General features: G+C 54.9%; 1 protein-coding gene across 3 annotated transcripts in view; it reads right to left on the bottom strand.

The window, feature by feature from the left end:
* The window catches only part of PTPRN2 (protein tyrosine phosphatase receptor type N2), a 688,130-nt gene that overhangs the window by 417,974 nt on the left and 255,230 nt on the right, over positions 1–14,926 (bottom strand). For all 3 annotated transcript variants that reach the window (XM_059172404.1, XM_059172405.1, XM_059172403.1), the window contains exon 6: positions 442–802. In XM_059172404.1, the coding sequence (XP_059028387.1) occupies positions 442–802 (361 nt within the window). The remainder of the gene's footprint in view (positions 1–441; positions 803–14,926) is intronic.

Genomic DNA, 14,926 nt, shown 5'->3' on the forward strand with positions numbered 1-14,926 from the left:
CTCCACGAGGTGGCCCCGGGTTTGGAGTGCTGAGGGGTGACATACACTGAAAGCAAAAGACTTCATGTTCCATTTTCCAAATGTTCTGTGGCCAGCACGGTTTGGGGCCAGATCTGCTAACGTCCCCAGCCTGGTTCAGCACCTTCATCAGTGACATAACATGACAGACGCTGTGGACAGGGCCCACACACCCTCAGCTCTCACCACCCCCAGAAGAGCCCTTTGCTGCGGGGCCGGACGATGACCTGCTTCTCTCCCACAGCGGCGGGGGCCAGGAGGGTGTTGGAGGCCGTTCCTCATGCCGCACCGTGCAGCCTTGACCTGGGGCAGCGCTACCGGCCACCAATCACTCAGGATGGGCAGAGTACAAGGGGTTGGCCCTGGGCAGGAGCCAGAAAGAAGCAACAAGACCCCAGGGGACTGTCGGGGGTGCTGACTTACCATCGCCCAAGGCTGGGGGGTCCTCGGGGTCTCCTGGAGGCAGAGACCATTTCCGGAGGGCTGCTGGGGCCGAGAGGACCCGCGCTGTTTTCCAAGGTCCGCGCAGCCGGTGTCGAGGCCCTGGGTCGTCCTCTCTGTGGAGTGCAGGGGGCTTCCGAGCCACAGCAGTGACCAGCGCGGCGACCGGGCTCTGCCTTTCAGCACCGCCATCCACCTTGGGGCTGAGCTCGTCAGGCTGCAGCCGGCCGCGGGTCCCCAAAGGGCGGCTCCCGGGGTGCTCGGCCCAGGGCCCAGGAGCATAGGTCAGAGCGGCCGTCTGCGCAGTGAAGGTCAACACGCCGTCGGCGCGGGGGTCCTCACCCTGCAGGGGCCGGGAGCAAACACAGCAGGTGAGCGTCCACGTCAGCCCCTCGGAAGAGCACCGGCTCCCAGCGCTCAAGGACCGCAGCGCCCGCCAAATCCCACAGGCGCCCAGATTTCCCGGCACCGACAGACCACACTTGGTCCGCGGGCGCCCCGCGCTCAAGCTGCCGCTTTCCGGATGGGAGTCGCACAGCCCGAACACCCAGCTCGCGGTTCCCGCACGTCCAGAGCCACGTGAACGTCCCCACGGTCCTTCCTTCCAGCACGCCGGGTCCCCCCCACAACAAAGCTCGCACTCAGCCCACCCCCTGCCCTCGCCGCCGCAGGTCCACTCCCCTCTCTGCGGAGTTGCCCGTCTGGGACGGGTCCCATCGGGGACTCGTTGAGCACACGGCCTTGTGCCTCCTGCCCAGAGCGCCCTGTGCTCGAGGAGCTCGGCCACGGACCCCCAGGGCTGCTTCCCTCCCGCCGCCAAACACCTCGCCCTGACGAGCGCCCACACTGGGTTCGTCGGTCGGTGGACCTCGTGGGGCCGTTACGCCGTGAGGAACAGTCGTGGGCAAGTTTCTTGGGGCCGCGTTTCCAGTTCCCTCGGGCGCCGTCCAGGACAGCGCCAGGGGTGGGGACCCGCGCTCGGGACTTGCTGTCCGACGCGGCCGCACTGCTCACGCGCCCCCCGCTGGGGAGAGGACCCCGAATCTCTTCCTCCTCTTCGCCGGCTGTTTCCCTCCAGCCACCGGGCCTGCGGCCGCTCGCTGAGGCCACAACATGCACTTCCCTGCAGGTCAACGACGCGGAGAACCGTCTCTCCGCTCCGTCACCCGCACTGGAGCTTATCGGCGCGCGAGAACGCTCTGCGGCCTCCGCACTCCGGCCAGCAGAAGCCCCTCCCGCCCCGTCTCATGGTCATTTCACTGCGGCTCCTCTACCGACCGCGGAGACCCCCCCCCTTCTCTCCTACTCTAACGGCAACATTCTGCCACAGCAGAGCTGCCGGGGTCACTCTTCTAACCCTTCTAGGTCGCACCAGGTCCCTGAGCCCCCTCCCGCGGGTCCTCTGCACTCTCTCGGTCCACGTTCCCAGGAGCGTGCGCTCTCACCAGACCGTTCTGCCTCTGGTCAAGTCAAGGCCCAGCTGTCCTCCACCCGGAACAGTTACAAAAAGGCTGAGAAGTTCAATGTTCTACTCCTGACTGTGGAACCATCAAACTTCCACGGAAATTTCCAACATGGAGGTGCCCAGAAAACTTCAGCTGTCCTGGAGGCTCATTCAGAGCTGCCTTCATGGTATGGAACGGGCGCGTGGACCGTAGATTCTCCAAATCTTGCCCATCATGTTTTCTAAATGCATCTCGCTTGGGGCACGGGGTCAGTGTTGACTCAGTGGGGAGCAGACCTTGGGATCTAGGTAAGATGTGAGCGTCCCTGAACGGAAGACGACTGGCTCAGACTCCCAAGCTTGGAGGGTGCAGCCTTCCAGGATAGACTTTGGTGTGGCGAGTTAGACGTGAGAAAACTGGGGCTAGTATGGGTTCTAGTTATTGTTCTCACACATGAACTTGGGCAAATCTGTTGGCGTTTTGAGACTCAATTTTCTGTCAAAGGAGGACACGGGACATTGTCTCTACGATTGCCTTTATTTCTAAAATGGTGTCATTTTAGCTGTCATCATGCTTGTGTCATGCTGTCCAAGTACTAGCTGAAATCAACGGCTTCTCCTTTAGAAAAAAGTAAGATTCATTAGACACAGGGGCAGAGAAATACAATGCTACCGGCAAAGAGCCCCCAGTGGTTTCCCACAAACTGGGCCAAAGGGTCAAGGTTAAGCTCAGCCTGAACTCCGGCTCGGAAAGACCGTCCCCGAACACCCGGTCAGGTCCCAGTGCAGAGGCGGCAGCGAGCGTCCCCGTGCCTCAGCCACATGCCCAGCAGCATCTCTCCTCTCGTGGCTACGAATTCAGCCTAACAGAGCTTCTCCTCAACGGGCTTTAGTTGCGGCTGAACTGGAGAGCTCCGGGACAAACCCAGCTGAACACACGCGCAGGACATCCCCGCTGAATGTCACCTGCATGAGGACGGCGATCAACGGTCTCTTTGGGGTCTGTTTCTCCTGTGAACCAAATCAAGGTGAAGGGGGAAAAATAGCATTTCAGCAGGCAAATGGAGAAATAATAGAAAACATCGTTTTTGACAAGTCACACCAGGTCCTCTGTAAATGACGGCCAGCACGATGGGGCCTCCGGGGAGCTCACTGGGGAAAAGGGCCAGCCAGCGACTCAGAGCCAGGCCGCTGGAGACCAGCGACACGCGGATCTAGCGGCGGCTTCCTGTTTGTGGTGCCGCAACAAGGCTGGATTCTGGGCAAGGCTGCCTGGGTCTGAATCCAAACTCCGACCTCACAGTCCCCATGAGCGTCGCACTGAGGAGGTGTGTAGCCTCTAAGCCGTCCACTGGGAACGGTGAGCAGGCTGGCACGGGCACTCCTGGCTGGGGCTCCCGCCGCTCCCACGGCGGTCACTCACTTGGCCTTCTTGGACACTCCCTGTCCTCGACGCGGTGGGACGTCCCCAGACGAACTGCGCAGAAGCCACTCCCCACTCTGAAGGTTTTAAGCCTGAATTCAACAAACCAATGACGTCAGGTTCCCTAAAATAACGCTGAACGACTGCTGGGACCGACCTGGGCAACCACGGTTAACACCTGAGAGTACCCAAACCAGCCAATTCCCCGCACATGGCATGGCCGCGCCTGGCACGCTCATTCTCTGCACCGTTCGTCAGAGGACTCTGGCTGGCACATCCTTGACACGGTAGTTTGTACAGCACGTCTGGGAACAGCCCCCAAAGGTTGCTGAACTTGACGCTGAGGTCCTTTCCCACGAGGCGGCCACATGCGAAGGAGTGGACCCCACCAGCCCCCACCGTCCACGCTGTTGAACAAAGCAGCGGAAGACGGCTCTGTGGGAGGCAGGCCTGATCCCGCCAGCGCAGCTCCGGGGCACCTGAAGGACGTCGAGCTTCCCTCTTCATGGCCTTCAAAATTAGGAAAATGCCTCCTTTTTCCTTAACAAGGGTAAGGCCAGGAGAGAATGAAAAAATTGGTTCCAAGACACAGCACACAGCTCAGAGGAGGTGTTGGATAAACGGGGGGCATGATCACCACCTCTGTGACCATGACCCGCGCTGACCGCCCCCCAGCAGCAGCACCAGCCACCACCAGCAGCTTCCTCACCACCGCGAGCGCCGCAGCACCATCACGCGTGCTGGAGGCGGGCGTGCCGCACTCTGGCCGACGTTCTGTGGGAAGACGGTCTCTGACACGAGGCTGCGGCACAGCGCCGGTGAAACCAGGAGTTAGCTCATGGCCCCCGGGACTCTTCATGAAAGTGTTTACACGGACAGTGTTCAGTGACTGATGTGGAGGGAAGGGACCGTCAGCTCACTGCCGGCAGCCGGCTGACACCCTCCTAGAGCCGCAGCCTGTCCGCCCGACCGCGAGTCTGGCGAGGACTCCCCCCTTCCCGCCGGCCTCACCCCGACCCGGGGCCCAGAGCTGAAGTCAGGTTTCCTTCCTCTCGTGAGAATCCGCCCACTCCAGTCCCAGGTGCGGTTAGGACATCAGGCTGCCGGGAGGGCCCTGCGAGCACTGAGTGGTGACACCTAGGTCTACACATGGGCCACCAAAGCTCTTCAGGTGTCCTGTGATGCCAGGGACCCAAAACAAATTAGGAGACTCACACCAGGCCATCTTTTGAACACAGAACATCTTCTCCTGTTCGCCTCATGGCCTGAAGGCAACCTGGACAAGCACGTCGCTCCAGACACGCGGGCTGTCGGAGACGCTGCACAGCAGTCACACAGTCCACGGGCCTCCTGACGAGTGGCCCCGTGGTGCCGCTGGACGTGGCAAGACTGGGCTCCCCGTACGGGGCCTCGGGAAGCCTCCACCTGCAAGTCACTAATGTGCAGCAGGGGTGTCTCTGCTGTGCCTTTCTGAGTTCAGGACACAGAGGAGGACTCCGGCGCGTTGTGAACTCTCCCCCACCTTCCTGCACTCCCTCCCATGCAGAGAGAAGGCCACCCTGCCGACGGTGGTCAGGCCCGGCGCAGCCAGCCCTCCCGTGCGCAGGGAACACACCGGGAGGGTCGGAAGGGTCGTTCCTACGACAGCACTGCTGCCAGGACAAAAGACACATCCGCCTTTAGGGGAGCCTCACACTGGGCTGCCTTTCTCTGCAGCAGAGGCAGCTTTCGGTTAGAAAAATGAGTCTCCAAACACTTTTTACAGAGTTCACAAAATCTACATGGTTGAAGAAATGTTAAGTTCGAAACTCGGCATCAATGAATTTTTCAGAAAGCTGACCGTAATGCGCGCTGTGGATTTTACATGATGGATGTCCACACGATGCTGCCTTACGGTCGCTGGGAATGGATCCAGGGAGGGCCTGCGGCGCGAAGCCAGCAGCCCCGGCTCCTCCTCTCTACACACCCACATGACCCGCCCTCCTGCCACTTCTGCTTCATCGGCTGTCCTGCTCCGCAGCTCGTCCTTCCCGGCACCGGCACCCACAGCCTCAGACTCAGCAGGGAACCGGTTCAACGGAACCACCGCCGCAGAGTCTGCCTTCCGCCCACCTGGGATCAGCACGAAGCTCGGAGCTGCAGGCCAGGGACCACGACACCCACCTCAGATGGGAACTGCTTTCTGAGTGCTGGTGACAGGCTCTTCTTTGGGTTTCTGTGTTTGATTCTTTCTGACCCTTTCAACAACCCCACGGTGTAGACACAACTGTGGCGTCCACCAGCAAGTGAGGACCAGGCCCTGCGCGTCTGGCCTCAGGCTGCGTTGCAGAAGGAAGCAGGCTCGCCCTGCGGTCTGTCTGGAGGAGAGTGGCACAGTTCGGAGGCAGAAACTTGCTGACCTCGTTTTTGGCTTAAAAAATAAACATGAAGACACTGGACAAGAACTCAGGGTTCTGACTCAGCTGGTGGCGGAGTCCCCGGTCCGAAAGCGGACACCTCACTCCACCTACTCAGCCTCTGTCCCTCTCCGTAGACCACTGACGGTCTCGGGGAACTTCCCGTCCTTGTAGAGCAGGAAGCCACAGAAAGGACAAGGCTGTGGCTTTCTCTCTCCCTGTCCGATCGGCTCGGAGGAGTCCAAAAGGGAGAAGTGTCCAACTGTCGAGGAATCCCCACGGAGCTGCTCACACGTGAGACGCTAGATCAGAAACAGAGGCTGTCGTCTGCCTGCACAGATCCAACACGAGACGCGATGTGATGAGCTCTGGGTGTTACACTGAACATTACATTAAAAACCAACGATGTGTGATCCCTTGGCTAATTGAATTTAAATTAAAAAACAAAAAACAAGAAATAAAGACTTCTCACAAAGCTTCTCTGTGGCTTCCTGTGTGTTTGTTCCACACTCTCTCCCCCCAGCAAGTCATCTGTCGGAGAGCAGGGCCGGCCGCCTTGCTCTGCAGCCGCAGGACCGGGGCGCAGCGGGAGGAAGGTGGAAACATGAGCCAGGAGGAGAAGGGGCAGGGCTTGGGAGAGATACTGCATGTGAGACCCCACCATGTGAGGTCACACACTGCCCCCAGCCCCCACGACTGTCACACCTCAGACCCTCCACCTGCGGGGGAAGCAGATGAACACGTAAATGTTTGCCCACAGGGCTCTGTTCCGAGCCGACTGGAACCTTGGGCTTTCTGGAAGGGGGTGGCCTGCCTCTGCAGGGAGGACTTGACCGACCAGGGAATGGGGGACGGTACTTGGAGTAACTACGACTAATCCCTTCTTACATATTAGACACAACCCGAGAACAGATCTACCGCGAGACCCCAGCTTCCCCTGCAGGTCAGTAGAAGTAACAGCCTGAGAAAGCAGATCTAAGTCAAATGACCGTCACGGCTGTGGCTCAGACACCACATCGTGGCCCTGGTCTCACAGACGCACCTGGGCACACCCTCCTCCCAGCGGCGCCGCTAAGTAGGGGCCAGAAAGAACCCTGAGCCCCCAGACTGGATTCCCTAAGGCAGCACCTTTTCAGAAGTGGAGGACGCCCGGCTGGTTTCCAGCCTGCGGCTGTGAGGAGACGGCCGCCACGGCCACCCAGTGAGGTCTTCTTGTGGACGCACAGTGCCGTCTCGAGCGTGTCAGCAGACAGATGAAGGGTCGACTACAAGGAGCCGCCAGCCCCACGGCTGTACGTTTAGGTCCCACCAAGTCCTTGGCCCCTCCGCAGCGAGTCGGCACCACAGCCACCTCATTTCTGTTCTGGTCGATCTGGTGGACGGGAAGTACTGGTCCCTTGCGGAGCTACGCCGCATCTCCCCGGTGAATCATGATGTTCGGCACCTCTAAGGCCCCAATTGGTTGTTTATAGCTCTTTTCCTTATAAAGCGCCTGTTCAAACCGCTCACACGTTTTGTGTCGGCTCACTCAGCTGTCTTTCCTGTTCGTCGTTATTAAGGTGTACTTGACACACAACAAAGAGCACACCCTTGTTCTGACACAACCGCGCACCTATGAGCCGCATCGCTGGAGTTAAAGCAGCGGATGGAACTCTCACCCCGAAAGTGTGCTTGTCTGTCCTCCTCAACGCTCCCGTGCCACAGCTTCCCACTCCCACACCCTCAGGCAAGCACTCATTTCCCTCCGCCACTCATGCACAGCTTTGTATTGTCTCATACTTCGTGTAAGTAAAACCCTATCGGCACGCACTGTCCATCCGTCCATCAGCATGATGACGTGGAAAGGCATCAAGATACGGCGCGCGTCAAGAAGCCATTGCTCTGTCGCCGAGCAGCTGCCCCTTGTCTCGTCAATTGTTGACAGGCGTGGAGTTTTTCTGGTTTGGTGGGAATGACGACAGCTGCCAGGAACATTCGTGGACAGTCTTCGAGCGGACTGAGGTCTGCAGGGTCGCAGACAGGAGCGTGCCAGCTGGATCACCGGTGGGCGTGTTCCCACCCGCAGCGGGGACAGGTCGTTCCCCACCGCTTTGCCAACACGTGGGCAGTCTCTGAAGTTTCAGCCGCGCTCGTAGGCGCAAGACGGCAGCCCCTGCCTATGCGTTTTATTTCCCCGACGAGCCACACAGACCATCGCACCTGACTATTTGCTACCATTTGCTTTCTTCGGTGAAGTGTCTTCAGACCCTGTGCTCCATTCTTTACTCACTCATCTTTTTCTGTTTTAATGAGTTTTGAGAGCTCTTTATACAACATAGAGAAAAGTACTTTCTCAGGTGTATTATTTGCAAATTTTGTTTCCCAGCCTGTGACTTGTCTTTTCATTCTCTTATCAGGACCTTTCACAGAACTAGCCTACGCGTTCTCCTCTCCTGGACTTCACTGGCTGTCACATTTGTACGTCAGTCTGGGGAACCTCAACACCTAAGACATGTGACACGTGATCGTATCTCCACTAATTTGCACTTTCTCTAGTCACTCTCATGGTTTTTCTTTTAATTCTCAGTGTAGAAAGCATTACACATTCTGTTATCTTTTTCTTGTTTCATAGTCTTGATGCTACTGTAAATGACTTCTTCTGTTTGCAGTTAGTGTATAGAAATATAACTGATTTCTGCACATTTACTTGGCATTCTGTGGCAGTACCATGCTCACTTATTAGTTTTAGTAGTGTTTTTTTGTAGATTCCACCGAATTTTCCACAAAGCTGGTCATGTAATCTGGATGTCATTTATTTCTCCTCTTGCTTTACTGCACTGACTAAACGCTCCAGCGCAGCAGAGGCATGAGCAACCCTCCTACTCTAATTCCAGATTTCAAGCAGAAAACATTCAGTCTTCATTCAGTTCTATGCTAGTTGTGGATTTCTATCCTGAATTGCTGATGACTTTTGTCAACTACTTTTTCTTACATCTTTTACGACTATAGTATAGTTTTTCATTTTCTTGTTAATGTGGTGAATTATACTCAATTATTTTAAAATATAGACAATTTCTCTGTATCATCACATATTATCCTTTTTTACATAATTGTATTTGATCTGCTAAAATTTATTTACAATTTTTGCTTCTATATTCTGAGGGATAATGATCTGAAGTTTTCTTTTCCTATATTATTTTAATCATCTGATATTTATTGGCTTATTTTATGGCCCAGGGCATGATCTATATTGGGAGATACTCTGTGTACACTTAAAAATAATGTGCATTCAGCAGTTTTTATGGATATTACCATTCTATTAATATCCATTAGATTAAGATTCTGATGGTATTATTCAAATCTTCTATATCCTTAATGATATTTTATCTATTTGTGTAAGAAGTTCTTGAGAAAGGAGAGTTAAAATATCTAAAAATGACTGTGGACTTGTTTCTCTTAGTATTCTCATAGTTTTTGTTTATGTATTTGAAGTGCTGACATTAGGTTCATAAAACAGATCCGCGTCCTGTAACGAAGTGGTCATTGGGTGGTTCTTACACGCAAGTGTCTCGCAGCGCCGTGGCCTGACGTGCCCCTCAGCAACAACAGAGCCGCAGCGGCTCTATCCACAGTTTCCTTTGTGCATATTTTCCACACTTCCACTTTCAACTGACATAGGTCTTTCTAATTTCATGTGATTTGGCTTTAGTAGAATATAGTTAATTGTTCTCTGCTTTTATTAAACTTGAACATCCCTGCTTTTCAGGTGGAGGGCTCAGCCCATCTGTATGACACAGTCACCCACACAGGAGGACTGACATCTGCTTTCTTGATGCCTGTTTTACACTCAGCCCACGAGGTCTTTATTCCTCCCTGACCTCCTGCTTTCTTTCCTTCACATGGATAAATAATGCGTTTTCAGCATTTCATTTTATCCCTGAATTGACTTTTAGTTATACCTATTTTTGCTGACCTATTAAGATGGATCCTGTGTAAGTTAAAATGTTTATATTTAATTTATTACAGTGCACTTTCATGTAATATTACAAAACATCAAAATCACTCTTGTGCTCCTGTTGCCAGTTACTCTTCTTCCACATAAGCTATAACCCCCACAATACCCTGTTTAAAAAAAGGTTTTATTCACACATTTGAGAGAGTGCATGTGCGCCAGAGCACACACAAGCAGCCAGGAGCAGCAGAGGGAGAGGGACAAGCACACTCCCCGCCAGCAGGGAGCCCGACGCCGGACTCCAGCCCAGGACCCCGGGGTCACAACCTGCGTGTGCCAAAGGCAAATGCTTAAACGACTGAGCCACCCACACGCCCCAAACCCCAAAATACATTTTTATTTTTTTCTTTTAAATATGCAATAGTCTTCATCAAAATCTTAGACCTCCTAAGTGTATGTATCTTTTATATTTACTTGCAAATTTACCACTCCCAGTCATTTTCATTCTGGTTTTTAGATATGGGTTTCTCTATGGCGTCATTTTTCTTTAAGCCAAAGCACTTTGTTTATGATTTCTGTAGCGGGGGGTCTTCCAGACACGGATTTTTCCCTGTTTCTTCTACAGTTTTGAATAACACATAATTCTAAATTGAGGGGCTTTTTTTCTTTTCTCTCAGTACTCTATGTCCTGCAGTCTTCTAGTCTCCTAATGAGAAGTAAGACTCCTTCTCACAATTATTCCCCAAGACACGATGTCTTTCTTCTCCTCAGTACACCTCTAAGATTTTCTCTTTGTCTTGGGTTTTCCTTGGTTTGATTATGACATGCCTAGATTTTGTTTTCTATTTATCCTCCTTGTGGTTCATTAAGCTTCTTGCATCTATGTGTTGATGTCTTTTATCAATTCTGGGCAAACCCCAGGCATTGTTTCTTCAAATGCGTCTTCTACCCCATCTCTTTCTCACATTCCCTTCTGGGATGACATTTACACGTATTTTGGAGCATTTGATAGTGCCTCATGTATCCCGGACGTTTTGTTCATTTTTTGTACTTCTTTTATGTTCTTTAGGCTTCATTTTTTTAATCATTCCTATTGACCTGACTTGAAATTCAGACTCTTTCCTCTGCTGTGTCTGGTCTGTTACCAAACTCATCAAATGATGCTTTATTTCTGATCTTACCGCTTTCAATTCTAGTATTTCCGTTTGGTGTTCCTTTATTGTCTCTGTCTCTTGGCTGCAGCTTTCTATTCGTTCGTGTGTGTCTCACCTGTCCCACCCGACCCTTGAATGGATTTCCTGCTTAACGTGTCCCTTCCTCATCGTGACACCGCCGGAGGCACAGCTGGGCATCCTTATTCTTCTACTACCTCTTTCCTCTCGACCATGAGTCACCTCTTCTTGTGCGTCACGTGTCTCCCGGTTCTTGATGGTGAACTAGGTTTTGCATGAAGAACAGTAGAGATGGAAGTAATATTTATGCCTGGGACACGGCAAGTCCTTCTCTGTCAGTCTGCTATTGTGAGCTCTGCGGGAAATGGGCTTTGGTTTTGTTGCAGACTCAGAGTCAGTAACTCCCGCTATAGGGATATTGAGGGTGGGATCAAGTCTTTTCTTCAGCAGTGCTAAGATCGAAGCCCTGGTGTGACCCTGAGGATGGCTTCATGCTCTGCAGACAGCTGCCACTCCTCGGAGCCCGGGAGCTGTCTCTGATTTACAGCCAGGACCAGTGTGTGGCCCCACTTCTCTGCTCCCCACAGGGTAGAACTTCTCCCACCGCTCTGCCTTGTCCCAGGCCTCCGGAGGGCTGCTGAGGAGTGCTCAGAGGGTCGGGCGCCCCCGCCTCCCCCCATGGCATACTGCCTTCTCACACACTCGGTGCTCTGTGCCGCTGCGGCCGGGGCCCCTGTCCCCACAGCAGCCCCCATGCACTGTCCACGGTTCCTTAAGGTTGGGGCCGCGCTCTTCCCTTCCTCCTACAGCGGGCTCCTCTCCTGCTGCCGCAGCCCGTGTGAAAGGAGTGGGGCCTCTTCTCCCCTAGAATGACCTCATTCGTTTTTGGAATTCTATCCATTTGAGTTTCTTTGTATCATCAGCAATCCAAGGGCTTTCTAAAAGCTAGGACTGGTAGCTCACCTGGCCTGTCCATACTGTTCGGATGGGACTGGGGTGGTCTCCCAACATTCTGCACTTGAGTCCACCTGCTGATCTCTTGCTGCTCCCAGCACCCACCCCGCGGAGCCCTCACGGGCCCACTCGCCGTCTGGTTCACAGGCCTCCTTTATTTGGAGCCTTCCCCACAGAGCCGCTCTATCCCTGATTGTGTGCGCACGTCTTCCCCCCGGGGAGTACTTGTGAGGTCCCAGAGCAGGACTAGGGTTTCCCCGTCTCACCCGGCACATAGCGCAGCCTGTAAAACATGAGAATGCTCGTGCCGAGACAATGTTTCCAAAATAAATCAGTTAGTTCGCAGCATTTCCGAGTGATGAATTTGGGTTTTAAAGTTCCCAACAGTGTACTGTAAGTTGAAAATGACTGTGTCCTCCGTAGGGACGACAAGGACACTCAGCCAGTGCTGCCGAGGTAAGCACAAGCAGAGCTGCCTCCAGCCCCGACAATGCACGGTGTGTGAGGACAGCAGTGCCCTCTGACCCCCTCGGGCTTTGGTTAGGACATAATTCGTATTAAAGCCTTGGAAGGTAATAACTTCACAATGTTTCTCTGACCCTATGCTAGAGTTAGATTTTTGAAGATACATAGAAAAAGATTATTTATAAAATAATTCACTGGAAATTGGTTGCGCCTTGAAAGATCATGGATGTATAAAGCTTAAATTTCCAATGTAGACTTTCATCACTCGAGGGGCCGGAGATGAGAAAACCCTGCTCCCAGCCCTGCCCGGCTGTACTTCTGTGGCAAAGAAGTATGCTGGGCGGCTTTGGTAACGTCTGGTCATGGACTTCTGCTCTGTCCAGTCTTTGTTCATCAGAGAGATGACACTGGACAGAGAAAATAAGTTCTAGGTTTTCATGCATTTTTTAACACTGAAAAGCATCCGTCTCAACACAGAAGAAAACGCCTAAGCCAGAAGCGCCACCACGTGCTCACTTGCTCTCCTCCGCGTGCTCATCTTCTGAATAACCCTCGTGACGTGGCGCTAAAACGGCCATGTGGCAGGATGACCGCAGAGTCCATGACTGCACGGGGACATCTGTGAGGAAAAGTGCCCTGACAGACTGCGGTGGATGGCCCTCCCGCCGGATGTTTAAGGACTACAGAAGCCAACCCTGGCCGTGTCGATGGACGGCTTGCGCGGTGAGACCAGCACCGGCCCCGCTCTCTCTCTGCTGGCACGGAGTGCAGGCAGGGACGGACGCCCCCTCTCCCTGTGCCTCCAGTGGCCGCAGCGTGGAGTCAGAGGCAGCGGCCCCACCTCTCAGACACAGGCTCTCGAAGGTCGCAAGCAGCCTGTGGGATGGAGGCGAGCTGCAGCCCTGGAGCCCGCCATCTCCCTTCAGTTTGTGCAGCCCACAGAGAAGACCCCAGACTTAGGGGTGAGCCACTCCACCGAGAAATTTCAGCTGGTTCCTTCCCTCGGGCATCTTCTGGGTCTTCCAAGTCTGCAGAACTTTTAGCGACTCTCTTGCCCCTCCCTCCTCCACAACCATCGCTGGGTCCATCACGCAGCGTCACGAGGCAGTCTCCCCTACAGATGCCCCAAAACCCACAGCCAAAGCCAAAGCTGCGCATGAAGCGTTGTGTGATAAGGACACACGAGCAGACAAAGGAGGCAGACGACACGACGCGGTTAGGCTTGCGTGCGCGTCAGTCGCCCGTCTTCAGGACTGCGAGAGGTGCTGGTGTTCTGGTGTGCTGGGCGGCAGGCACAGCCGTGGGACCGGATGGAACCCACGTCGGATGGAACCGTCGGATGGAACCCACGTCGTCCAGCACAGCCGCGTCCTCGGTCCTGCTCAGGAGACGGGGACACCAGCAAGGACCAGCAGCTGGTTTCCAGACTCCTGACCTACTCTCGCTGCGTTTCTGAAGACTGTTCGTGACGAGGAGTAATGACGACTGTTAAGTGAGGCCTTCCCCGAAAGCTGGACGTGCACTGCCTTCCCGGAGCCTCACAATGGCCATAGGGCCATTATGCGCACCTTCCTGGCCAGCGCCCGGGCCGAAGAAGCTGAGCATCTGCCCCAGGCCACACAGCACTGAGGGGATGGGTTCTGAACCCGCTCCAGGGTGTCCAGCATCGCGCCCACCACCTCTGCCCACTGCCAGCTCCCCCCCCAGCCTCCGCGCCAATCCCGTCTCCGGCCCCGCGGGGCCCGCCGAGCGTCTGGCTCGTAGGAAGTGCTCAGTCAGAATCAGCGAGTGAGTAAAACATCTTCACACGGAGAAACTAGTGTGAAGCGGACCCAGCTCCACCCGGGCAGGGTCCGCACTGAGAAGCTGGCCAAGGGTCCAGGCCAGAGCGGGCTTGGGCGGAGCGCAGCGTGTGGTGTGGGACCTCCTGGCGTGCCCAGACTCCCTCCCGCCAGGCTGTCCTGTGAGGCCAGAAGGAAGAGCTGCGCCGTCAGGTGGACACCACGAGCCAGGCAGACACATTCCATGACCCAGGGCGGACACGTGCTTGTGGGGAGCTCCCCGGCCCCGCTAACCTCACCACCCCTCCCGCACAGGGTCGCAGCACCCGGGAACATGCCTGGCTCTGCACCTCCTCAGAGGTCAGGCCTGGGTGAAGGCCACTCCGAGAACCCCCAGCAGCGAGCCCTCCAAAGGAGCGTGGGGGACGCAACCAGACCCCCAGCCCAGAGCAGGCTTCAAGGTCCTCAGCGGCTTCTCGACAGGAAAATAATCCAAAAAGGTACCTGCGTTGCTTCCCCTACATCTTCCGGAGCCACGGCCATCCTCCGACGAAGCCCCAGCAGGGCTCCAGGCATGAGGACCTCTGTCAGCCTCGCCTCTGTCGTGGAGGGAAACCTACGGCCAATCCCAGGGGGCACGACTAAGAAAGACGCGTGTCCCCCGCCGCCAAGTAGCCAACACGCCCACGGTCACCCTGGACTTCAACGCTTCGTCCAAACGCCGTTCTTGGGATGGTGAGGGCCGCGGCTCTGACGGTCACTAGGCCTGCTCCTTTTAGGGGAGTCGAAACCTGGCAACTCCCGTTTAACAAGCAGCCGTTCTCTTCCGTCTCAGAGGCTAACGGAGATTTGTAGTTGTTTCTCTACAACGTTCTCTTGAACAACCTGTGATCGCTGCACG

Source organism: Mustela lutreola, chromosome 4 (genome assembly GCF_030435805.1).
Source record: "Mustela lutreola isolate mMusLut2 chromosome 4, mMusLut2.pri, whole genome shotgun sequence".
NCBI lineage: Eukaryota > Metazoa > Chordata > Mammalia > Carnivora > Mustelidae > Mustela > Mustela lutreola.